Raw genomic sequence first — 26,069 nt, 5'->3', positions numbered from 1 at the left:
AAGGACATGGCAAACCACTCTGGTATCCATGTCAAGAAAACCCCAAGAGTTGGACAGAACTGAACCATTATGTTTTGCCTTTCGTTGTATCCCCCAGCGCTTAGCACAGTGCCTGGCATAGAGTAGGCGCTTGAAAAATGCTGGGTTCTTGTGGACCGACCAGGTAACTAACCCTGGACAAGTCATTTCTCGCTGCCTCAGTTTCCTCAACTGTATAATAGCACCTACATCTCTGGGTTGTTTGTGAGGATCAAAGGGGCTTTGTCAAGTGCTTTGCAAACCTTACATAAAGCGCTATTTATTATTGTGACTGGGGAGAAAGTTGGGTGCAGGAGACCCCGTCCGGAAGGGAGAAGCTCCTGAAGGGTCCAGGCAGCAGGAGGTGGAGATCGGGGGTTCCGCCAGTGACTTTGGGAGGAGGCGGGGCCAGAAGCACCAGGCCCCGCCCCCAGCGCTCTGTGGCCACTCCGCAGCCTGGGCAGAGGGAGAAAGACAAGAGGGGAGTGGCCATGTAGATCCTGGCGCAGGCGCAGTTTCTTCCGCCTGCCCCTCGCCGAGCTAGCTCGGCTGTTTCCTGGAGAGCGTAGGCACTTTTCCTTTCTTCGCTCCGCCCCCCTCGCTCTTCCTGGCGGGGGCTCCTAACGCCGCGCTCGGCTGTTTGCGTGAGAGCGCAGGCGCCCCTCTCCTCCCTCCGCCCACTTTTCCCCACCCGTTCGTCTTCCGCGTTCTGCAGGCTCGGCGGTTTCCGTGAGGGCGCAGGCGCCGCTCCCCTCTTCCCCCGCCCCTCCCGCTTTCCCTGCTCTGGGCGTTCGGCTATTTCCGTGAGCTCCCCTTCGCACGGCTTGTCTCCGCCTGTCGGGGGCGGGCTCAGCGGCTCGCTCGGTATCATGGCTGCAGCCCTAGCCCTGGCTCCTGCTGCTGCTGCTGCTGCTGCTTCTGCTGCTTCTGCTTCTTCTTCTGTCTCTGCTCTGCCTCCTCCTCCATCTCCTCTGCTGCTTCTGTTGCCGCCGCTGCTACCGGAGGTGGAGGCCAGGCTGCGGGCTCGGGGTGACGTGACGGCGAGGTGGGTCTCGGCCAGCCGACTGCGGTGGGGCCATACTTTACGAGGAGGGGCTGGGCCATGCCAGGATTTACAGATTGGGGGGTGGTTATGAGTGGAGGTTCGGGCCATGCTGGGAGGGGCCGGTCTGTACTGGGCAGTGGAGAGGTGTTTCAAGCTGGAGAGGCTGAGTTACACTGAATTAGGGGAGGCTGTCCTTGGAAGAGGCTTTTGGGGGAGGGGGAGAATCCTAACTATACAGATGGGGACTGAGCTACATTGGGAGGTTCTGGGCTATAATGGGTCATGAGGGGGTGGCCACAGTGGAAGAGGCTGAGAAATACATATCTCTCTATCTGTGTAATTATATTTGGGGTGCTTTCCTTGGAAGAGGCCTTGATTATATTGGGGAACCCCAGCTATGCTGGGTAGAGACTGAGCCATTGGAGGGTGGCTTAAGTGGGAGAGAATGGGTTACATACCGAATTATATTTGGGGGGCTGCCCTTGGAACAGGCCTTGGCTATATTGGGGAACCCCAGCTATAATGGATGGGGATTGAGCTGTATTGGAAGAGGCTGGGCTAGAATGGATTCAGTGGAATGGGGCTGGGGCTGGCTTTACCAAGAAGGGGTCCCTACTGCTCTAGGTTATATTTGGGGGCTGTAAGCCTCTACAGGGAAGATTAGGCTGTGATAGGGGACATGGCTTATACCAGGAGGACCCAGACTATAATGGGTGGAGGCAGACCTGGTTGTCATGGGGGCTGACCAAATTAGGGGTGGGGAGGACAAAGGAGTGCTTGGCCTGGGCTGTACTTGGGAGGGCCTGGCCCCAGCTGTAATGTGGAAAGGTCTGGGGAGTCCATCCTCTTATGTGTCAGGGAGAAGACAGGATAGGGAAACTGAGCTCAAGCAGGAAAATGGGGTTCAGGATGAAAGCAGGGCTAACTGGCTGGAATATTGCATGCCTGTGTTGTGGAAGGGTGGGATGCCCAGAGCAAAATGAAGGGATTTTCATTGCTGTGAGGCTGCGGAGGGGCACCCCAGGAGGTGGTTGATATATTCACGTAGCCTCTCTCCTTGCTCCCATGCCCCCCTGGCCTGACGTGAATGACTCTGTGTTGTTGGCACAAGAACTCTGGCCTGGGAGTCAAAAGACACAGATTTGAATCCTGCATACCTGCTTAGCCGAGTGACACTGGGCAGGCCCCTTTATATCTCTTGGCCTCAGTTTCTCCATTTGAAAATAAGGTGGTTGGACTAGCCCATCAGTGTCTCGAGGCCCTCACAGCTCAGACAGGCTGTGTTCTGGGTCCTGGGGTTCCTTTCATCTCTGAGGGTCCACCTTCTGTTGTTCCAAGGTCCTTCCAGCTCTTAAGCCCCATGCTTTCTGTCACCTGCTCAGGCTGTGACTCTTGATGCTTGGGGCCTGGGTGCCCCTGTGGACCCATTCAGGGGGAACAGTCTATGCTTGAGCTGTCCAGGACCCTCTTCCTGAACATGCCTGGCCAAGTCCGGCACAGGAAGGGCCAAGTTTAGAAGGGAAGAGAAGTAGGAAGGAGGGCATCCCTCCAGAGAGTGAGAGAAAGAGAGATCCTGGCCTGAGATCTCTGCTTCCCGCCCACGGGCCCTGGGTACATGTGGAGCCTTGGCCTTTTGGAGCAGGGGAGCAAGGCAGACAGATGCTCTTTGGGGCAGGAAGCCCTAGCCTGGGGGAGGTGGGAAAGCTGAAGTGCCCAGCTCTCCATTCCCCCCTTCCCCCGCCTTTGGCTTGGCTGAGAGCCCTTCCAAGAGGGCTCTGCTGGCATTGGGCCTCCTGGGATGGGTTTGGACCCAGAGACAGAGCTGGGCCTGCCTCTTCCCCTCCCTTTGGCTTCAGAGCTTCCCCCTGCAGCAGGCATGATGAGGCTGGCTCTTCTCTGCTGAGTGTACATGTGTGCATGCTTCAGAAGAGCCCTGCATATGTGAGTCTGTGTGTGCATGCATGTGTGCATGGGAGAACACCCGAGAATGTGAGGGTGGTGGGGGAGAATGCAGAGCACGTGTGAATGTGTGTGGAAGAGTGAGGAGACGATGGGAGAAACACGTGTGAGTGGGTTTTCGGGAGCATGCCACTGTGTTGGACCGTGTGAGCATGAGAGCGTGTCCATGAATTGCATAAATGTGGGTTGGGAATGGGGAGGGTGGCCTCGTGGCTGATGCTTCTGAGGGGTTCGGGGGTATGGGTGGGGGGTGTGGAGCCGGGCCAGGATCCATAGACTCAGAATGTCACAGACAGAAGATAAGGAAACAGAGGTTGGAGGGGAAGGGATGTGCCTGAGGTCCCAGAGCAGGCCCCAGCCTGGATGCTCTCCAAAGTCTTCTCCATTCAATTCCTAAGTCACAGGTTCTATAAAGCCTATGTCCAGGCCAGTCCAGGCCCCCCTCCTGTTATAGGGGAAGCGACCCTTGCAAGGGCAGAAGCCAGGTATGGCCCCAGGTCACCCTGCAAAGCTGAAGGCTTTGTTCTTCCTTCTGCCTTTCCAGGTTTGCCAGTCTCCGTCACAGCTCTGACTCTCATGAATGATTCCTGCTGCCATAATCCCCCCCGCCCCCACACCTCCAATCTGTGATTTTTTTTCCTCAAGAGCCTTGGGCCCCAGCTGGCCCTTCTCCCCATGGGTGGTAGTTGCAAGGCAGGGAGAAGAGGGGGCACTCTCTCTGGGTCAGAGGGAGGGGTGAACCGTGTCACGTCCGTTCATCCTCAACATCTGTGGGGAGTCAGCATGTTCTTGGCTGTTCCTTTCAGTTTGGGATAGGGGCCAAAGCCGCTCCTTAAGAGCGTAGCATTTACAGCTAGAAGGGACCCCCTTTTACAGATGGGGAAATCAAGGCCCAGAGAGCCCGAGTATTATACCTAAAAGTGCTAGATTCACACCCAGCCCCTCTGATTCTAAACCTGGTTTCCTTTCCGGGGTGTTTGGAGAGCCGGCTGGCTCCTCCATCCTGAATTCAACTTCCCAGTTTGTGGTGGGACCCTGGGATCATGGAATGTTAGGTGGGAAGACCCTGGAGGGGTATCTAGGCCAACCACGACCTGAAGCAGTGTTCTAGACCTGAAAAACCTCTGGTAGGAGAAGGAAAGACATCCTCCGGTGATGGGCAGCCCACGCCACATTGGGGCAGCTCGGACGACCAGGGAGTTTTTCTTTATGTTGAGATAAAATCGTCCTCTGAAGTTCCCTGTGTTGGCTTCTGGTTTTAGCCTCAGGAGCCAAGCTGAGCAGGCCTGTTTCCTCTGCCCCAGGCTGCTGCTCCACCATCAGGGGTACCCCATTCTTACTTCACAGGGGCTAGGCTGGATGCCTTGGCCCACTGGCAAAGAGCCAGAGTCCTTCCCCCAAAGTGCATTAATTCTAGGCCTTGTAACGCTGTAGGGGAAGGAGGAACCCTGCCTGCCCCCTACCCGGGCATTGTAAATTCTCTCTGTGATCTCCTCTGTTAGAAGCCAAAGTCTGGGAATTTAGGCCATATACATAGATCAGGGCTTCTTGATCTGGAGTCTGGGAACTTGTGTTTTTAGGATTGATAACTGTATTTCATCAGAACTGGTCTCCTTTGTAATCCTATGTGTTTTATTTTATGCATTTAAAATCATTCATCTGAGAAGTCTGAGTAGACTTCATTCACCAGGCTGCCAAAGAGATTAAGAACCCTTGGTATAGATAATAGCATATGTTTATATGATATATAGTATCATATTAAGATATATAATATGCAACAAGTGGGTGAAACCTGTAGGACAAATATTCTCCCCATTTTACTGATGAGAAAACTGAGACAAAACTAGAAGTGACTTGTCCAAGGTCATGTAAATAGGGAGTTGCAAAGTTGGGACTGGAATTAATCAGTATCATAAAACATTTGTTAAGCACCTACTATGTGCTAGGCACTGGGGAGACAAGTACAAGTGGAGTCAGGAAGACCTGAGTTCAAATCCAATTTCAGACTAGCTCACTAGCTGTGTGACCTTAGGTGAGTCATTTAACCTCTGTCTGGGCCTCAGTTTCCTCATCTGTAAAATGAGGAGGTCAGATTAGATGATGTCTGAGGACCCTTCCAGTTGTAAATTTTTAGTCCTGCCGTCTCTGGGACAGACTAGCTGCCTTCCATCTCTGGAATTCTGTTTGGTGTTGGACTGATTAGGGGGAGTGCGTGCCCTGGGTCCCCTCTGGGCTCCTTGTATTGGCACTAACAGCTCTTTCTCTGTCTTTTTCCCTCCTGTCTCCTCCTGTAGGTCCTGACGCCCAGCTCCCAATCAGAGCCGTGGCCCCTCCTGGGCACAGACATTCTTCCCTGGGGCCTAGGCAACCCGTCTCCCCCAAGGTCCAGAGTATGGTGGTGATACTAGCCCTCTGCTCCATCATCTGGCTAAATCGGGGCTTCAAGCTGCGGAAAAGTGGCTAGGGCCCCCGGCCCCCTGCCCCGCTCTGCTGACACTGCCACCCCCTCCTCACTCCACCCCTCTCGCCATGTGGCTGTTGGCCCATAGCTGAGCTCCTGTCTTCTTTGGTCCGGGGGGGGGGTGCTGCCTCTCCTCGCCCAGCCATCATGGGCAGCGCCGAGGGCTTCCAGTACCGGGCCCTTTACCAGTACCACAAGGAGCGTGAGGAGGACCTTGACTTGCTCCCTGGCGACATCCTCGTAGTGAGCAAGGGCACGCTGGAGGCTCTCGGATTCCAGGATGGCGATGAGCAGAGCCCTCACCACATCGGCTGGATCCTCGGCGTCAATGAGCGTACCAAGCAGAAGGGAGACTTCCCAGGCACTTATGTGGAGTATCTGGGTCCTGTGAAGATCGCCCTGCCCTCCCACCGCCCCCGAGGCCACAGGCCGTTGCCGGCCACGCCAGGGGCAGGGCCTGTCCGTCCCCGGGACTCCCCTGAGCCAGGTAAGTCCCTGCTGCATTGTGGGGATATGGCAGAGAGCCTGATTGAGGCGTGGTGTGTCCCAGAGTGGAGTGGACTGCCTCGAGATGGGGAGGTCAGCCCCTCATTGGCAGAGGCTGGGGAGGGGGGCAGTTCATTCCTTTTTGGATTGGATGGCTTGTGGGGACCCTTCCTTCTCTGAAAGGTGATGATTCGCTGATTTTTCTCCCTATCAGGGCAGGGCTGCAGAAGGTAGGGATGGGCCAGGCTGGTACAGAGGCCCCTACAGAGGAGAAAGCAAGAGCATGGGGGGTCATGTCCTTACTGACTCAGCTCTTTACTGAGTCCCATGCTGGATACTGGGAGGGTGATGGGAGAAAACCAGGCCCTGTCCTCAGAGAGCTTCCAGGCTCCCCAGTGAGCTGGAAGAATATGGGACAATATGTTAGGAGGAGAGATTATGTAGTCCCATCCCCTTTGATTTTTCACATGAGGAAACTGAGGTCCAGAGAAAGGAAGAAAATTCCCCAAGGTCACACAGGTGGAACCCAAGGCCTCTGATTCTATATCTGGAGTTTTTACACTGTGGCTGGCTGCCAGAAGGAAAGGGGAGAGAGCTCCATGGCCTGGAGCAATAGGCAAGGGCTTCCTGGAGGAAGAGGCAGAGGGGAGGGAGGGCCAGGGGCTGGGCCAGCCTATGCTGGCTCTCCCTGCCATGGGAGCAGGCACTGCCTGGTCCTGCCCAGCTCTGCGGGGACATGCCCCAGACTTTCCCATTCTCTGCCAACGAGTCTACCCCATCTGGCTTGTCAGGACAGGACAGATGTACCTTCTCAAGGGGCCCAAACTCAGTGAAGCTTTTCCCTTCCCTTTAGCGGTGGCCAAGAGGGGAAGGGAGGCCATGGCAGGGAGGGGACTCTGGAACCACTGACCTTCCTCCCAAAGCCTAGTCATTCTGCCCCCACCCAGCCTCCTGCCACTTCTTGACTGGGGATCGGTAGATATTATGCAGGATCACATGGAAAAGTGTGTTCTCTCAGAGCCTCAGTTTCCTTTTCTGTCAGAGGGAAAGAGTAACCTTTGCCTTGCCTTCCTCATAGGGCGGTTGGGAAGCCCATATAAGAGAGTGGAAAGCGCTTCATCTGTTGAGAGAGAGCCTTTGTGGTGTGCTGCTCAGAGTGCAGAGAAAACTAGGTTCAAATCCCACCCTGATGCTTCCTAGCTGGAAGCAACCTCTCTGCGCCTCAGTTTCTTCATCTGTAAAATGGAAACAAAAATAAATTGTGCTCCCTACCTCATAGGGTTGGGGTAAGATGTTTTGCAAACCATAAAATGCTATTCATATAATAACAACAACAGAAGTGAGAGATAGCCACCCGTGGTGCAGAGAGCACAGGGTTTGAGTCTGGCTCCAGGCCCTTTGGTTACACCCGCCTGCTGGATTCTGGCAGTGGAGGTATCTGGACAAAGAGACTGCTTCTGCTACTGAAAGACAGGCTTGTTGCAGGGCCAGATTGGGGCCCCATAGTGGCGGGCCATCAGAGGAGAGCGGGATGGAATGGGCGAGGGCAGATGCCAACAGCTCCACAGGACTTTGCCCAGGTTCTCTGCACCTGGCCCTGGCAGAGTGGAGAGGAGGTAAAGGGACAAAGGGGAGATGGGAGAATAGGCAAGGCCACACTTCAGAGGTTCCTTGGTAGAAGATGGCCGGGGTGGAGCTGGGCATCACCTTTCCCTTACCTGGTCACAGTTCCTACCCATGTCCCAAAGCCGTGGAGAGGAAAGGCTCTGGAATCATGAAGCATGAAGCTGGTAATTAGGATAGCCCAGGCCGCTGGAGGAGGTGCCTGCCTTAGAACACAATATCAGATCTGGTAGGGCCCTTAGAACCCAGGATGTCTGAACTGGGAGGGCCCTCAGAACTCAGGATGTCAGAGCTGAGAGGACCCTTAGAACCCAGAATGTCTGAACTGGGAGGGCCCTTAGAACCCAGGATGTCAGAGCTGAGAGGACCCTTAGAATCCAGGATGTCAGAGCTGAGAGGACTCTTAGAACCCAGAATGTCTGAGCTGGGAGGTCCCTTAGAACCCAGGGTGTCAGATCTGGGAGGTCCCTTAGAACCCAGGGTGTCAGAGCTGGGAGGGTCCTTAGAACCCAGGGTATCAGAGCTGGGAGGTCCCTTAGAACCCAGGATGTCAGAGCTGGGAGAAACTTTAGGGATCAGAGGTCAAATCCCAGCACCGTCACTGCATTTGTGACCTTGAACAAGTCACTTCACACCTCCAGGCCTTGGTTTCCTCATGTGTAAGAGGAGGAGGTTGGGCTCAACAGCCTCCAGGGGCCCTCCCAGCTCTGAGTCTATGATCTTACGATCACCTAATTCAACCCTTCCTTTTACAATGGAGTAAACTACAGTATCACCTGGCTTGAAGTAGCAAAGTCTAGTCACACTCAGGCTTTTAGACTGTGCAGGTGTGTGTGTGTGTGTTTCTCTCTCTCTCTCTCCCCTTCCCCTCTTTCTCTCTTTTTCTTTTTCCTGAGCTCCCTGGAGACAGAATTGGCAGGAAACATATTGAGATTGGAGCAGGATCTGGGGGGAAATGGGGAGGGGGAGGGGAGGAGGCCCGGGGTTCTGCTGACACAGCACATTCCTGGAGCAGGGTTGGGGATGAAGGAAGCTCTCGCGTGGGATGATGTCCCCCCAACCCCCCAGCCCCCAGAGACTTTCTGCCGGGGTCACCACGGTTGCCTTCTGCCCTTGGCAGCTGGAATACCTCTCCTATAAAAGCTTTTACCCCGCTCCCACCATGCCCTTCCCCCTCAATGCCTCTTAGGTTTCCAGGCCATCGGGTGGGTGGGGTTTGGATCTCCCTGGTTCCATGGGGCCCCTCACCCTGAGTATCTCCGTGCCAAGGGCTCCCTCCCCCCTGCTTCTTTGGGCCTCCTGCCAGGGTTTTTTCCCCTCCCTGGTAACAGCCAGTCTGGAAAGGAACGGGATGACTCCCTTCCTGGGAGCGGAGGTGGGGGGTGGGGTTACTGGGGGGAGGGGGTGCAAAGTGAGTTCCAGGAACTTGAAACTGGAAGATCTGAAACTGAAGCAGTCTTGGGTCCTGGGCATGGCACATAGAGTGAGGAGGGTGGGCAGTGAGGTGGAGGTATAGAGAACCCTGCCCTGGGAATAGGAAACCTTTGGGATACAGAGCCTAGCTAGACATAAGTCACTGTCCCTGTGGGCCTCTGCTCTGTCTGAAAATGAGGAAACATTCTGGATTGACAGTCTGCATTATGTCTTTGATGTCCTGGGTTCTAAGGCCCCTCCCAGCTCTGACATTCTGGGTTCTAGAGGCCCCCCCCCAGCTATGACGTTCTGGGTTCTAGAGGCCTCTCAGCCCTTCCATCCTGGGTTCTAAGGGCCCTCCCATCTCTGACATCCTGGGTTCTAAGGGCCCTCCCATCTCTGACATTCTGGGTTCTAACAGCCCTTCCTGTACTAATTGTTTACATTCCCAGTCTCTTTCCCATCTCTAAATCCTCTGGCCCTATTATCAAGCACATCAGAGATGCGCCAGGCTCATAGAATTCGAGAAAAGACCTCCAGGGCCTCTAGTTCAGCCGAACCCTGCCACCAAACATAGCCAGTCCATAATAGTCATCCGACATCTGCTTGAAGACCTGGAGCAAGGCGGGATCTCTTCCTCCAGGGGCAGCCTGTTCCACTCTGGGACAACTCCCATTGTTAGAAAGTTTTTCCTGGCATGGAGCAGCAAGCCACCACAGCGATTTCTGCACCTTACTCCTAGTTCTACATGGTCCTAGGATCGGCAAAGTAACTGGGATGTTTAGCCTGGAAAAGGGAAGATGGGGGATTAGAGGGGAGATGTGACAGCTGTCTTCAGATGTCGGAAGGTCCATCATTGGCAGAGGCACTGCATGTGTGCCATTGACCCCAGAAGCCACGGCTGAAAGCTGCAGATTGGCCAGTCGAGGCAAGATGCCAGGAAGATCTCAGCAGCGGAGCTGTCCCAAAGGGCTTCTTGGAGAGGCGGTGGGTGCCCCTTCTGGCTGGTCTTCCAGCAGAGGGCTGACTGGGTCCCAGGCACGATGCTAAGCGCTGGTGATACAAAAAAAGGCAAAAACACGGGCCTTGCCTTTGAAGGATTCAGATCAGTAGGAAGGCAACAGGGACGATAACTGAACAGCCAATAGATGCAGACTCGTGGAAGGTGGTCTCATGGCAGAGGCCTCCTGTGGGAGGGAGGCTTTGAGCTGCATCTACAAGCAAGGCAGAGGTGGCGGTGAAGGGGCGGAGCGGTCCGGGCACAGGGGGACACTTGGCACTGCTCAGAAGTCATCTGGTCTGTCTCCTCCACTTTACACTTGAGTTCAGACCTGAGTCCAGAAACCGGCTTGACCAAGATCGTCCATCACAAAGGTAGAACTCCAGCCCCGCTCTTCTGACTCCAGATCCCATCCTTATTTCTCTGTTTTTTCCTCAAGAAGAGCATGAGGTATTTTTATCAAACTCTTGCAAAAAAAAAAATCCAAGTAAATTCTAGCCACCGCATTGCCACTTTTAGAAAGCCCATCAGAAAGGTGGTAACGCATTCTGGCCTGACCTGGCTCTTTGGGATGCCCTTTCTTTTTTCTTTTTTTTTTTCCTTTTATTTTCCATTTAATAATATTTTATTTTTTCCAATTACATATAGAGATGGTTTTCAGCATTCACTTTTATAAGATTTTGAGTTCCAGACTTTTTTCTCCCTCAGCCCCTTCCCAAGACAGTAAGCAATCTAATATAGGGACCCCCTTTCTTGATACTCATTGGCCATCTCTTTAATAATACAGTTTGGCCCAGAAATGAAATCCAGCACCCTGACCTGCAGTTTACGCAGTCCATTCTCTTTCCCCCACCACTTTTTTTTTTGATAGATGGTGCATTTGCCTTGCTCCCATCCTGTGGTCTCTTCGCCAATTCTCCTGCTCTTTCAGAGGTCCCTGATGGCAGCTCAGGCAGGCATGTCCACCAGTTCCCGGTATACCTAAGGACATGGTTCAGCAGGGGCACAGTCACGAGCGCAGCACAGACAGACGAGACAGCTGGGGCTCTTACTTGCTCCTCACTTCATCTCAATTATCAATGTTCCCTCAGCCATTTTTGTACCGTCCTTTCCCAATCTAACGTTCAGAGCAGTTCAGTTTTCTCTCTGGCAGTCATTACCATCCCATCCAGAAGAACCCATTGATTAGGGAATGGCTAAATAAACTGTGCCATGTGAATATTGTAGGATGCTATTGTATCGGAAGCAATAGTGACTATGAATGAGGTGATGTGGGGGGAAGTCAGCCGGACCAGGAAAACAGTCTGTTCATCTTGTCCCCCTGAGCATCTGTCTCCTCCTGCTTTCGTCATCTTCTCCCTGTATAGCGGCAACGAAAAGCCCTTTCTGTTATCCTGGGCTTTCCTCCACAGCCCCTGCTCATTCTGAGACTTAGCCCAAGGGGCATTATGCGTCTAGCAAGCAGCCTTCCACGCTCTTGTACTCATAAGAATAATAGCTGACAGTCGTGTAGTGTGCTGGCACTGTGCTAAGCATTTTACAGTTATTTTCTCATCTTCTCTTGCCTCCATCTTCTCTACATATGTGTCTTTTTAAATTTCTTTTTTTTGGGGGGGAGGGGGGAGGCCATTGGGGTTAAGTGACTTGCCCAGGGTCACAGCTAGTAAGTGTCTGAGTTCGCATTTGAACTCCGGTCTTCCTGACTCCTGGCCCAGCGCTCTGTCTTTTTAATTTTCAGTGTAAAGTCCCTCAGGGCAAAAATTGTTCTTTGTTTCATCTCTGTGCTCATAGTGCCACATACAGTAAGAACTTAATGCACGTTTACTAGATTGGGTAGATTGCACCAGGCACCTCCTCTTTTTTGTCCTCAGAGGGTTGTTTCTGTTTGTATCCTCAGAATTTCCTTTTTGAGAGTTTCCCTTTCCTCCGGCACTTATTAAATGACTAGGCACTCTTCTGACTTCTCCTGTATAGTCAGTCAGTGAACAAGCATTTATTAAACACCTCCTGTGTACTAGGTACTCTGCTGGTTCCACCTGTAGCTAGTCAACAAGCATTTATTAAATGCCCACTGTGTACTAGGTATTCTGCTGATATTTCACCTGTAGTCAGTCAACAAGCATTTATTAAGTGCCTGCTAGCTGTCAAGCACTCTGCGGACTTCTGTAGTCAGTCAGTTGACAAGCATTTGTTAAGTGCCACTGTGTACTAGGCATTCTGCTGTCAGTCAGTCTGTAAGCATTGATTAAATGCCCACACTGTTTACTAGGTACTCAACTGACTCTTCTTGTGGTCTGTCATTCAGCAAGCAACCTGCCTGCTAGGTGCCAGTGCCCTCCTAAGTGCCAGGGATGCCCAGGAAGATAAAAGACAGTTGCTGCTCTCCAAGAGCTAGCTGTGGTCCACGGGACCGACCTGTCCTTTCTCTGAATCCGGGGAGATCTTTTCCCAGATCTGGAGAGCGCGCCAGCCTGTGTGGCCAGCTCTCTCGTCCTTCTCCCATCACAGCCTTTAGGATGGACAGGCTTCCTGTCCCAGGAGGCCTTCTTTTTTAACCTGTTCCTTTAAAGTAACCTTTTCTGAAGCATTCTTCAGAAAGCGGTCATCCAGTCTTTGAGACGGGCAGCTAGCTGGGTGACTCGGTGGATAGAATACCAGGCCTGGGGCCAGGAAGGCCCGAGTTCAGATCTGGCCTCAGACACTTCCTAGCTGGGTGACCCTGGGCGAGTCACTTAACACTGTCTGCCTTGGTTTCCTCATCTGTGAAATGAGCCGGAAAAGGAAACGGCGAGCACCTGTAGTATCTTTGCCAAGAAAACCCCAAAAAGAATCACAGAGAGTCAGAGGCGACTGAAATGACCAAACAGCAACGAAGTCTTTGAGGACCAGTAGTGGGGGGGGGGGACATGGACCATCCCCAGTACCGGCCCATCCTTCCCAGATCAGGGAATGCCACTGGCGTGATTTACCTGGGCTCAGGTATGGCGTTTAGCTTGTTGTCTTGGGCTGTCCTTTTGGAAAGATGGAGGGAGACAGGGGCCAGCCGGCTGTGCGGTCAGGTGGGTCTGCAGCCAGCTGAATGGATGGATCCTGACCATCGTAATAATAGTGAGAGTCCCTGGGCAACCAGGGTGTCCCCAAAAGTCTTGGTGCACCTGCAAGCTTTCAGAGCGTAAGACTGCATGAATTCTTTGGGGACACCCTCTATTGTGCTCTCAGGTTTATAAAGCAGTCTGCTACATTTGGTCCTCACAGGAGGCAGATTCCACAGGCATTATTGTCCTCCTTTTACAGATAAGGAAACTGAGGGTCAGAGAAATGGCTTACCCAAGGTAATCATCCTAACAGCAACAACAGTAATAATCATAGCTAATCTTCATGTAGCCCCTACTGTGTGCCAGGCTTGTGCTAAGTGCTTTACAATTATTGTCTCATTTGATCCATGCAACAACATGGAGAGTGTGGAGGTGGGAATGCTGTTACTATCCCCATTTCATAGTTGGGGAAACTGAGGCTCAGAAATGTGAGGCAGCATGCCCACAGTTACGTAGTCAATGTAATCATCCTAGCAAATGTTTGTGTGGCGCCTACTGTGTGCCAGGCATGATACTAAGCGCTTTACGATTATTATCTCATGAGGTGGGGGAGTTATTATTATTGACCATTTTATAGTTGGGGAAACTGAGGCTCTGAGCTATGAAGTTACTTCCCCCAGGGTCACACAGTTACTATGTGTCAGAGATGAAATTCGAACTCTTTTCTTCCAGACTGGAAGGCTCTATCCAGTACCCCGTTTTGCCTCTCCCCCCAAAAAGAATTGTTTAGAATCAGTTTGGAAGGTTGTCTCGAGTGGTAAGCCCCCACATTTTGTACGTGGCTCCATGTTGTTTCACAGCTGCCAAAGTGATTTTTTTCCCGTAAGCCCCAATCTGACCATGTCACTCCCCTACTCAAACTCCCACGGCTCCCTGTTGTCTGCAGCAACATACGGTATTGGCCCCAACCTGTCTTTCCAGTGAAAGAGTCATTCGATCAGTCACACAGTCAGCATTTACTAAGCCCCTATTGTGTCATGGGCAGTGGAGTAGGCATGAAATAGCCTTACCCTCAGGGAGTTTACATTCTTTTGGGGTATAGCATGTATATAAATCACTATTACAAGATGAATACCTAGCAAAAAAAAATGGTGGGGTGATGACAAAAACATCTGGGAATGGATCAGGAAAGGCTACCTGGGAAGGTGTCCCTAAAGCCGAGTTTTGAAAGAAACTGAGATGAGGAGGGTCTTGCATTCCTGGTGTGGGGCACAGCCAGTGCAAAGGTGTGGCCTGTGCATGAAGGATAGAAGGCCAGTTTGGCTGAACAGGAGGGAAGTCGTGTATGTAACATAGGTGAGCAAGAAGGGAAGTCGTGTATAAATCAGGATGTAAGGATAGGTTGAGGCAGAGCTGGGATGGATCAGACCAGAGTTGACCCTGCTGTCAAACATGGATTGTGGAGATGGAGGCTGCAAGGGTGGGGGCCATTGCATTAGCCTTTATTCAAAGTAGTGATCAATTATGCTAGGGTTTTTTCCTCTTCTTTTTTATTTTAACTTTAATTTTATTTATTTTGGAGAGCCAGTCAGAGTTAAGTGATTTACCCAGGGTCACACAGGTACGACGTATCTGAGGCCAGATTTGAACTCAGGTCCTTCTGACTCCAGGGCTAGTGCTTTATCCACTGTACACCTGGCTGTTCCATTTTTGTTTGTTTTTTTTGTTTTTTAAGCAGTCTTTGTTATATGGGATGACTGAGGGAGGGAGAGGGACACAGGAGGAAATTTAAAAATAAAAGATATCAATAAAAATTTATTTAAAAAAAAAAGATTACTGGAGGGAGAGACCAGAGTCAGGGAGGATGATTAGAAGTCTGTTCAGGGCGCAGTGGATAGAGCTCCGGCCTTGGAGTCGGGAGGACCTGAGTTCAAATCCGGCCTCAGATGCTTGTCACTTACTAGCTGTGTGGCCCTGGGCAAGTCACTTAATCCCAATTGCCTCACAAAAAAAAAATAAAGAGAAGTCTGTTCAAATAATCCTGGTGAGGGGGGTGACCATGAACTATTTGAAGGGCATTAGGCCCTCTGGAGGCTTTAAAGTGTCTATTCCCTTCCTCTCAGGAGAACAGACTTTTCTTCTTTCTTGGTCTAGGCCCTGACCCTGGGGTCTCACCCTTGGTCTTGGTGCTGGGGTTTCTGCCCTGGTTGGGTCTTCTGGCACCCCCTCCCCAACCGCTTCTCTCAAGGGCCGTCCACCTTCTTCAGGGCGAACGGGAATGACTTCCTGGGTCTGCCCACCCCTGGCTCGGGGCAGCCACTTCGTAGCCATAAAGTTCTTCTCCTCCCTTGCCAGCTGGTACCCTGCTCCCTGACCTGCCGGAGCAGTTTGTCCCTCCCGAGGCAGCACCGCCCATCCTTCAGAAGTTGGTGGAAGCCATTGAACACAAAGGTGAGGGGGCTTTGTACCCAGGAGCTCTCTCAGCCCTCCTCCCTCCCCATTCTCTTCCACCTTCCCAGGGATGGTGGGTAAAGTCACCAGAATCTCAGCAGTCACTCATTGCTAGAAAGGGAGGGAGAGCAGTAAGCATGTATGGAGCACCTGCTGTGTGCCGGGTACTGTGCAGGCCCTTTGCAGATACTGTCTCCTTTGATCCTCACAGCAACCCTGGGAAGTAGGTGCTATTGTTATCCCCGTTTTGTAGATGAGGAAACTAAGGCAAACTGAGGTTAAGAGACTCGCTCCCTGGGCCCCAGAGCTAGGAAATGTTTGTTGTGGGATTTGAGCTCGGGCCTTCCCGACTCCAGGCCCACCAGCCTGTCCTCTGTGGCACCTGGAGGCCTCATTCCTTCCGTCCAGACCTTTCTGAGCTCCAGACTCCTTGGCTCCTTTTCTCGCCTCAGTCTTTCTTCTTGTTCTAAGAGCCAGCGCCTGTCCTCTCTCCTGAACTTCCTTGGCTGGTGCTCCTCCCCGCTGACCTCCAGCTCACCCTCAGGAAGTTATCTGAAGTGGTTTCTGACACCCCTGTCCGACCTTTGTCCCACACCCTGCTGAGGAGAAGCTCGCTAAGGATTGGTTTGTTTGATGTTACTCGGACCTTCCTTCTGCAGGGCTGGACAGCGAGATGCTCTATAGACCATCTGGTTGTGCGATGCGGCCACTCAGAATTGGTGAGGGACATCCTTCTTTGGGTGCTTGCTCCCCCTTCTTATCTTCCCCTCCCTCCAGAGGTTGGAGTCTTAGGGCAAGTGGGGAGGGTCTGGGAGGCGCCCGTGTGGCTGTGTGTTGAGCTCCAGAAGATGAAGGCTCATGGCGAGGTGTGATCCCAAGATCTGATGCTTGAAGCTGAGCGGGGTAGGGTAGGGAGGGAAGGATGCAACTTGGCCCCTGGGACAGGAAGCAACCATTCCCTTCCCCATGTTCCTGGCCCCGTGGTAGACTGGACTCTGAGTGACGTGGATCAGTGGGATGTGGCCACCCTTTCTGAGGCCCTGAAGGGCTACCTACAAGCTTTGCCCAGGCCCCTTGTGCCACCTGGAGCCCATGGAGATATGCTTCATGCCTTGCAGGGTGAGTCCCCTATGATTGTCTCGACAGTCACTTGAGCAGGAACTCTCAGGTCCCTTGAGCAGGGAGGTGGGAGCAGGTTGGGACGAAGGAGGAGGAAAGGGCTGACCTTGGGCCAGCCAGGTGCCTGTGGCCGTGGGGATCCCCGTAGGCCCTGGTTGGTTGGTTTGGGGAAGGGTCTGGGAGGCTGAGCAGACCCCAGTGACGCACGCCCTACCCGTCCCTCCTCAGAGATAGCCGGTCCAGCCTCAGCGGCGGCATCAGCGGGATGGAGGAGGCAGCAGCTGCAGGCAGTGCTGGAGCCTCCCCTGGTGCCCCTGCACAACGCCCTGACTCTGCGCTTCCTGCTCCAGCACCTGCGGAGGGTGGCCCGGCAGGCCCAGGCCCAAGCCCAGGGCAGCGGCCTGGGCCCCCGGGCCCTCTCAGAGATCTTTGGACCTCTCCTCCTTCGGCTGCCGGCCACTGGGTATGTCTGTACATGACCAAAATGCGGAGGAGGGGATGGAAGGCTAGGTGCATAGAGAGGGAGGAAGCAAGAACTGAGGGAGATGGGGGAGAGGAAGGAAGAGAAGGAAGAAGGAGGGAGGGGAGAGAAGGGAGGAAGGAAAGAGGGGGGAGAGAGGAAGGGAAGGAAGGAAAGAAGAGAAGGAAGAAGGAAAGAAGAGAAGGAGGGAAGGAGGAAGGGAGGGGAGAGAGGAAAGAAAGAAAGTAAGAAGGGAAGGAAGGAAAGGAGAGGGAAGAAGAAAGGAAAGGAGAGAAGGAAGAAAGGAAAGAGGGAAGAAAGGAGGGGAGAGAGGAAGGAAAAAAGAGAAGGAAGGAAGGAAGGGAGAGAAGGAGGGAGGAAAGAAGGGAGGGAAGAAGGAAGGAGAAGAAAGAAGAAAGGAAAGAGGTAGGAAGGGAGGGGAGACAGGAAGGAAAGAAAGTAGGAAGGGAAGGAAGGAAAGAAGAGAGGGAAGAAGGAAGGAAAGAGGAAGAAAGGAAAGAGGGAAGAAAGGAGGAAGAGAAGGAAGGAAAAAAGAGAAGGAAGGAAGGGAGAGAAGGAGGGAGGAAAGAAGGAAGGAAGAGAGAGAAGGGGAGAGGAAAGAAAGGAGGACAGTGATGGAGAGAGGGCAGGTGATGGACAGAGGGAGGGAGGCTGGAGGTGAGCAGAGGGTGGGCGCAGGAAGGGACACCAACACCTTGGCCCTGACCTTGCTTCTGCCCCAGGCCTGAGCAGACCCCTGACTTCTCGGCTCTGTTCCTGGAAATGCTGCTACAGGAGCAGGAGGAGGAGGAGGAGGAGCCAGTGCCCCCAGGTAAAGGCCCCTGAAACCCCTTCTGGTCAGTCCGTGGGCCCTCCGTCCAGTGACCTGCCTCGGAAGAGCAGCCTGCTATAGTGGCTGGAGCACTGGGCAGGAAGCCCTGGCTGTGTACCCTCCCTCACTGTTCTTACAAGCTGTGTAACACTGGGCGAGTCACGGAGCCCTTCGGACCTCAGTTTCCTCATCTTGTAAAATGACTCTCTTCCAACCGGGGAGGGCTTAGGGCCCTGATAGGGAGGGGGTGCATCAGGGGATCCTGGCTAGAGGTAAAACGGGCCCAGGACATCCTGGTCTGATGTTAGCCTGCTTTTATTCCAGCCCTACCCCCAAAGCCTCCCAAACCCAAGGTCCAGGCTGGTAGCTTGTCTAATGGAAGCCACGCCCCCCTTCAGGAAGCTGAGTGGTATTGGGGCGACATTTCCAGGTAACGTGGAAACTGCCAACTTGGGAAAGGGGAGGAGCAGTCCTGGTCTTAACTCCGTGAGCGATGAGAGGAACTTTTGTTTTCCCTCTCTGGGTCTCGGTTTTCCCCTCTGTATAATGGGCATGGTGTTGGAGTCCATGCTGTATTGCTTATGGGGCTGGTGTGAGCTTTGAGATCTGGACCTAGGGGAGGGAGAGACAGAGAGAGAGAGAGAGAGAGAGAGAGAGAAGAGAGAGAGAGTGAGGTGGTGACTGGGGCCAGGGCAAGGTGAGGATGATTCTGTGGGCTGGGGGTTTGCTAGCAGCCCAAAAGGAAGGCATTGTGGGCATCTGGCCAGGGATAGACCCCTCTGGCTTAAGATCCAGCCCCCTCCCCCCTCTCTGCAGGGAAGAGGTGAATGAGAAACTTCGTGACACTCCAGATGGTACCTTCCTCGTCCGGGACGCATCTAGCAAGATCCAGGGTGAATACACGCTGACCCTCAGGTACTGGGGCTCTAGGGAATCTAAGGGGGTCCACATCCTGGCTCCCCAGCTTGGCAACCTGGAGCCCCGTCTGTTTCCCCAGCTGTAAACTGGCAAGCCGTCCTCTGCAGCTCTGGCTCCCGGGAAGGTGGGGCTGGCGATGTGGGGTCTGCAGGAATGCCATCAGGGAAAGGGGGCGGGGAGCTTAGGAAGTGTCCCAGAGTGACAAGGGAGGCTAGGCCGCAGGTGTGACCACGTGGCCTCGCCACGTCCCTCCTGGGGGGCCGTCAGGACCCCGAGGTGGTCCGGCCTTGTCCGGCTCCTGACCCCCGTCTACCTTCTACAGGAAGGGCGGTAATAACAAACTGATCAAAGTCTTCCACCGAGATGGGCAGTACGGCTTCTCCGAGCCCCTGACCTTTGGCTCCGTGGTGGAGCTCATCACCCACTACAGACACGAGTCGCTGGCCCAGTACAATGCCAAGCTGGACACTCGGCTGCTCTATCCCGTGTCCAAGCATCAGCAGGTCTGGGGATGGACGAGGTCCTGCCCGGGAGGGGAGGGGGCGCAACTAGTGCACTGGGAACGACCAGGGGCCTGCGGAGCTCAGCTCGGACTGCTTGCTAGCCACAGCCACAGCTAAACAACCAATTTTTTTTATTTTACATTATGCCCATTACATTCTGTCTTTCCCTATCAGCAAAAATTCATTAAGCACCTACCGTGTGCTAGTCATTGAGCACCTGCTGTGTTCCAGGCATCATGCTAAGCACCAGAGAGACAAAGAAAGGCAAAAGCAGAGTTCCTGCCCCAAGGAGCATACGCTATAATGAGGGAGACAGCGTGTGAAATAGCTAGAAACATAACCCGTGCGTCTTTTTTGGACCCTGAGTTTATTGGTCAGAGTATTAGCCAGCTGCTGTCAGCTTTGTGTCATCTGGAACCTCCATCTCCCACCACGGGGTCTTTGCACTGGCTGTGCCCCCATGGCTGCAAGGCACTCCCCCTCACCTCTCTCTTAGAAGCCTTAGCTTCCATCAGTGCTCACTTAGTTCATGTGCCGCCTCCTGACGAAAGCGTGAGCGAATACTTGGGCAGTGTTGGGCAAGGCCTCTAACCTCTCGGGGTTTTCTCATCTGTAAAATGGGGGGCTTGGACTGGGTGCTCCTTAAGGTGCCTTCTTACTCTAAGGCTGTGTGATGTCAACTACTGTCCTGTCTTGTTTTTTTAGACAGTGGAATGGAAGCTCCCTGAGGGCAGGCACTGAGTTTTGCTTTCTCTCTCTTCTCACAGTACCTAGAACCTAGTGGGTGCTTAATTATTGCCTTTTTGGATTGGACTGACTTGCTTTTCCTCTGATTCCTGGTGACTTCTGGCAAATCCCTTCCCCTCTGTGGTCAGAGTTTATCTGTTGATCAGATGAGATGATGTGTATAAAGCACTTAAAATTGCTAACCAAATGCGCACTGTTATCATCATGCTGGCTTGGAGTCAGGAGGACCTGAGTTCAAATCCAGCCTCAGACATGTGATACTTACGAGCTGTGTGACCCTAGGCAAGTCACTTAACCCCCCCATTGCCTCACCAAAAAAACAAAAACAAAAAAAAAGGTTAGGGCCTGTTCAGGGCCTGTCGGGCCCAGATTGGTTCCAGAGAGCTCACCTGCCTCACTCTGCCCCCTGCCCCCAGGACCAGGTGGTGAAGGAGGACAGCATCGAGGCCGTTGGTGAACAGCTGAAGGTTTATCATCAGCAGTACCAGGACAAGAGCCGAGAATATGACCTGCTCTATGAGGAATATACCCGTACTTCCCAGGTATCCCACGTGTCCCTCCTCTGCCCCTGGGAGCCTGACTCTGAAAATACTGAGGGTTGTGGGGGCGTCGGGGCAGGGCCGACCTCCGGGACTGGGGCCCGTGACCAAACCCGGGGTTCGCAGCAGAGCAGGGCTGGGGGTCGGGTGTCGCTGCAGCCTCCCAGATCCTGGCCCAGGTTCCTAGAATATGCTCGGAATGAGGATGGAGAGGGCCCAGTATCAGGCACCACGCCTTGCCTCCTGGCGTGGGCATCGTGAGGACTGAATGGATGAATAAATTACAAAAGACAACTTCAGCGCAGCATTAGGCAATGTCCTTCTCAGCTTCCTCATCTGTAAAATGGGGGTAATTACTATAGTGCCTATCCCTTAGGGTTATAGCAAGTATTCCAAAAAGTATCCCCAAACAAGGATGAATGTAAATGATAAATGTAAACTTTAAAGTACACTAAATAAATGTTACCTGGCCAAATCCCTTCCTACCCTACAGCACCCAGAACAATAGCAAGAAAGTCTGGTGGAATGGGGAGAACAGTGAACGGGAGAGTCAGGAAAGCTGAGTGTGAGGCCTGCTCTGCTGGACTTACTGTGGGACCTCCTCCTGTTAGTTCCTTTTCCTTTTGGAGGCCTCAGTTTCCCTATTTGTAATCATGAATTTGATAACATTTAAGGGCCCTTCCAGCTCTAATGTTCTGTGTTCTAAGGACCATCCCAACTCTGACATCCTGTGTTCTAAGGACCCTCTCCGCTCTAACATTCTGGGTTCCAAGGGTCCTCCCAGCTCTGACATTCTGGGTTCTAAGGGTCCTCCCAGTTCTGATACCCTGGGTTCCGAGGGCCCTCCTAGATCTGACATTCTGGGTTCTAAGGGCCCTCCCAGCTCTGACATCCTGGGTTCTAAGGGCCCTCCCAGCATTGAGAGCCTATGAGACAGAGCTCTAAATTTCGATGAAATTGAGCACTGGGAAGGAATTTCTGGACACCTTTCCAGCTCTGCTTACCGTGCTTTACAGGACGGTCATCTCTTCCCTGAAGAGCTCATTCAGTCCTGTTCCTGTGGCCTTTCCCTAAAGGGAGGGGGTAGGCCGCTAAGATGTGGGGGAAGTGCAGGCACAGCCAGGCCGCGCTGGGCTGGGCCCCTGCTGCTGCTGCCTCTGCCCGGGAAGGAAAGGCAAAGCTCCAACACCCCCCCCAACCTCTCCCCATCCCCAGGAGCTGCAGATGAAGCGCACAGCCATCGAGGCCTTCAACGAGACCATCAAAATCTTTGAGGAGCAGGGCCAGACACAGGAAAAGTGCAGCAAGGATTACCTGGAACGCTTCCGGCGAGAGGGCAATGAGAAGGAGATTCAGCGGTGAGCGACAGCCCAGGGTGGCCGGGGATTGCTGGGCGGGGTTGGGGGCGGCTTTGGGCCCCTTCCTTCTCTACTCATCGCCTCTCCTTGCCTGGGCTTGTTTGCCTCTCACCGTTCCCTTTGTCTGGACCCCCACACCCCCTTTTCTCTCCCTGTCTACCCACCCTGACCTGGATATTTCTCCTGCCTCCGTATCCTCCCACAACCCTAGGGTCGCTTTTCCCCAGGGCGCTCCCCCCTGCTGTCCACCTGCTGCCCCATTCTTTCCCTTCTGCTCTCGACCTCCACAGGCTTCCCTTTGTGACCTTGAAAAAGTGAGGACCTCTCTGTTTCCCAGTCTGTAGAGTGAGTGTGTTACACTAGGTGGTCTCTGACACCCACGTGCTGTGTCCTGAGGGTCTTGTGGGCTAGGATTCTGTAAGACCCCCACCTACCTCCCTTCCAGGATCCTGATGAATTCTGAGAAGCTCAAGTCCCGAATAGCAGAGATTCACGACAGCAAAATGAAGCTGGAGCAGGACCTGCGGGCCCAGGCAGCCGACAACCGAGAGATAGACAAACGCATGAACAGCCTCAAGCCTGACCTCATGCAGCTACGGAAAATCCGGGACCAGTACCTAGTGTGAGTGTCCCCTCCCAGCCCTGCTCTAGACCTCGGGGCCTGGGGGGAGCCTGCCTCCTTGTGGCCGCTGGCTAGCAGTGCACCCAGCCGCAGCTGCCTTCAGCGTCCTTCCCCATCAGGGCATCTGTCCCGCCCAGACCCCTCCAGGGCAGGGACCTTCCTTCAGTGTGTGCCTGCCACCATCAGGAGTGGGCCATGGGGTGGCATGGAGAATAAAAGTGTGTGTGTGTGTGTGTGTGTGTGTGTGGTGTGTGTGTGTGTGTGTGTGTGTGTAGAGAGAATAAGAATGTGTATGTGTGTGCGTGTGTGTGTGTGTGTGTGTGGAGAGAATAAGAGTGTGTGTGTGTGTGTGGTGTGTGTGTGGAGAGAGAGAATGTGTGTGTGTAGAGAGAGAGAAAGAGTGTGTGTGTGTGTGTGTGTGTTGTGTGGAGAGAATGAGTGTGTGTGTACATGTGCGTGTGTGTATTTATAGAGAGAGAGAGAATAAGTGTGTGTAGAGAGAGAGAGAATGAGTGTGTGTGTGTGTGAGTGTGTGTGTGTGTGTGTGTTTAGAAAGAGAGAGAGAGAGAGAGGGAGAGAGAGAGAGAATGAGAATACGAATGTGTGTGTGTGTGTGTGTCTGTGTCTGTCTGTGTGGTGGTTGGTGGGGAATGTTTGCTCTTATCTGGGAGGTTTGTGAAATCTGCCCTCAGGAGGCTGACTTACCCCTGAGGGGGAAGGGAGGAAATGGTTGCAACTTTTCCTGGTGGTACCTTATCTTAATTACTAGGCAAACTGTAACCCCTAGGGTTTGTCTCAAACCAGTCCAGAAATTTGAATGGCCCAGGAGCTCAGTCACCATAAGCATTTATTAAGCGCTTCAGGTATGCCAGGCACTCTGTTAGGTTCTGGGGATATAATACAAAGGATAAACCAGTCCTAACTGTGCATGTGGTGTGGCTGATGTAATTTAAGGTTGGTTTACTGAGGGCGTAACTGGATTTTGTCTGGGTTAGACCCTCTCTGGAGTACGACTGTTGTGTTCAGTTCCTGACTATCTAGTTTAGGGAAGAATATTGATAAGCTGGGAATATTGATAAGAGTCCTCTAGATGCTTCAGGAAGCCAGGTTGGTTAAAGGCCTTAAGTTTGTGACTCTGGATTCAGAGGACCAGGGTTAGAATCCTAGCTGTGCTATTTACTACCTGGGTGGTTTCAAATGAGTCAGATAATGTCTGCGTACCTCAGTTTCCTCACCTGTCCCTATATGGCTGGAAAGTTTTCCCTTCTCCCTTCCTTCAAGGCTCAGCTCACAGGCCACCTCCTCCAGGAAGCCCCTCCTAATCTCCACCCTCTCTAGTTAATTAGAACCCTTCTGCTTGAACAATCATGTATAGACTCACCTGGTTGAATGTTCTCTAGCGCCATTGGTGCAGAGAAGTAAATGGGTCCAGTGGGAGGCCCATGGATCCCTTCTTGCTCCAGACCTGTGATCTGTAGACACTTCACTGACGTAACTGGGAGTGTTTAGTCTAAAGGAGAATAATCTTAGGGAGGATGTGAAAAATGCCTTCGGGTGTTTGAAGGGCTGTGTGCTAGGGGGATTAGGTTTGGTCTGTTTTGTTCCCAGAGGCCAGAGCTAGGATCAGCAGCCTTGGAGGCAGTAGATGGACATTACAGAGAGACCATTTGAGGTCTGGAAAAACATTAAGAAATCATTAAGAAAGCGGACCTAGGAGATCCCTGCATTCTTGCTTATTCATCAGGCTCCCAGCTGGATGAGCGGTTGTTGGAGAAAGGCTGTGGTGGGGGTGGGGGTGGGAGTGCTTCTTTTCCAACCATGCATTGGGCTAGATAGCCATTTCTCGGTGACTTTGGACCGGCTCCCTTCCCCCTTCTGGGTCTCAGCAACATCCTTCATCAAATGTGAAGATTGAACTTGATGATCTTTGATAACACTTAGGATAACATGGATGATGTTAATGATAACACTTAATGATCCCTTCTCACCCTTCTGTAGCTTCTGTTCTCTGTTCTAGTCTCTTCCAGATCCATCTTTCCATATGTTCCTGCTTGCCCTCCCCTGACCAAGTGCTTTTTAAAATTTCATTTCATTTTTTTCAATTAATAAAAATCAATTGTCTCTCTCTCCCTCACACAACCCTTGTAACAAATGTGCAGCGTCAGACAAAACAAATCCCTGCATTGCTCACGTCCAAAACAGTGTCTCGTCCCACCCCCTGAGGGCGTTAGCCCTCTGCTGGGGGTGGGCCTCTGGAATCGTGGCTGGCCCGGCATCCATGAGAGTTCTTTAGACTTTCAGAGTTTGTCTTTATGATGCCGTTGAATGTCATTGTGGGAATTGCTGTCCTGGTTCTGTCCCCCTTGCTCTGCTTCAGTCATTCAGATCTCGCCGGCTTCTCTGAACCCATCTCTTCCATCAGATCTTACATGGCACAAAGGCATTCCATCTCACTCGTACATCATTATCTGTTCAGCTGTGTCCCCGGGAGGACGGGCACCTCTTTTGTGGTTCCAGTTCTTTATTGCTTTGTGACCCACAGACCTTTGTGACCTCTGTTTCTGTTTGTGAAATGGGGGTGGTAATCTCCCGTCTTGCCTCCCTCCTTGACACAGATAAAGCCTGTGAATGGGAAAGACCTTTGATAAAAGCCAGAGGCTGGTTGGGCATGAGGTATGACGGCTCTTCTCTCCTGACCTGGCAGGTGGCTCACCCAGAAGGGAGCCCGGCAGAAGAAGATTAATGAGTGGCTGGGAATCAAGAACGATACTGAAGAGTGAGTGTCCCCCTCCCCTTGTCCTCCTTCAGTTTGGCTCTTTAGGAGAAGGACACATCAAGTAGTGGAGAAAGAGCCTGCCTTAGAGTTAGGAGGCCTGAGTTGGAGTCCTCAGCTCTGTGACCTTGGGCAGGTCACTTAACTCAGCCTCAGTTTCCTCATCTGTAAAATGGGGTTGTGAGGAAAACCCTTGTAAACCTTAAGCTGCCCGCGTGAAGGGGAGTTGTTGGTGTCCGTAGCAGTAACAGGGACCCCTCCCCACTCAGGTATCCAGGGAGCCTCTGGGCTGGGTTCAAACATGCGACACTCTCCAAGAACGTGGGGAAGGGAGAGAGGGGTTCATGTCCTTCTTTGTATCCTGGACCCCTTTGGCCAGCAGAGGAAGAAGTCTGTGGACCCCTTGTCAGAATAAGGTTTTCAAATGCATAAAATAAAATTCATAGGATTACAACAGAAACCAATCCCATCAAAACACATTTATCCAAAAATATACAGATTTTTTAATCAAGTTTGTGGATTCCCCAAGTTAAGAATCCCTGGTCTGAGTGGTCCAGCTTCTAGCTTAGTAACTGGCACATAATAAATACTTGTTAATTGAGTGATTTGGGAAGAACTGCCACCTGAGAGAAGAGACCAAGGGTGGTGGTGTCTGTCTACCCCTTCACCGATGCCGGACGGAGGTGCTGAGCCCTGGACCATCCTGT

The 26,069-nt window shown here is 52.7% G+C and overlaps 1 protein-coding gene across 3 annotated transcripts in view; it reads left to right on the top strand.

Annotated features, from left to right (window-relative positions):
* Positions 1–822: 822 nt before the first annotated feature.
* PIK3R2 (phosphoinositide-3-kinase regulatory subunit 2) overlaps positions 823–26,069 on the top strand; it is a 29,617-nt gene continuing 4,370 nt past the window's right edge. The window contains exons 1-14 of one of the 3 annotated variants that reach the window (XM_078154157.1): positions 823–1,063; positions 5,317–5,970; positions 15,396–15,491; positions 16,151–16,210; positions 16,479–16,610; positions 16,839–17,073; positions 17,814–17,902; positions 18,227–18,332; positions 18,719–18,817; positions 19,143–19,323; positions 20,487–20,612; positions 21,825–21,967; positions 22,413–22,589; positions 25,205–25,284. In XM_078154157.1, the coding sequence (XP_078010283.1) occupies positions 5,631–5,970; positions 15,396–15,491; positions 16,151–16,210; positions 16,479–16,610; positions 16,839–17,073; positions 17,814–17,902; positions 18,227–18,332; positions 18,719–18,817; positions 19,143–19,323; positions 20,487–20,612; positions 21,825–21,967; positions 22,413–22,589; positions 25,205–25,208 (1,788 nt within the window). In that variant the 5' untranslated portion in view covers positions 823–1,063; positions 5,317–5,630 and the 3' untranslated portion in view covers positions 25,209–25,284. The other 2 variants (XM_021008883.2, XM_021008884.2) reach the window with 2 other exon arrangements.

Source organism: Phascolarctos cinereus, unplaced genomic scaffold (genome assembly GCF_003287225.1).
Source record: "Phascolarctos cinereus isolate Bilbo 61053 unplaced genomic scaffold, phaCin_HiC Scaffold_4;HRSCAF=312, whole genome shotgun sequence".
In the NCBI taxonomy this organism is placed as follows: Eukaryota; Metazoa; Chordata; class Mammalia; order Diprotodontia; family Phascolarctidae; genus Phascolarctos; species Phascolarctos cinereus.
The sequence above is the reverse complement of the archived record's forward strand: the minus strand, read 5'-3'. Positions and strand labels throughout refer to the sequence as shown.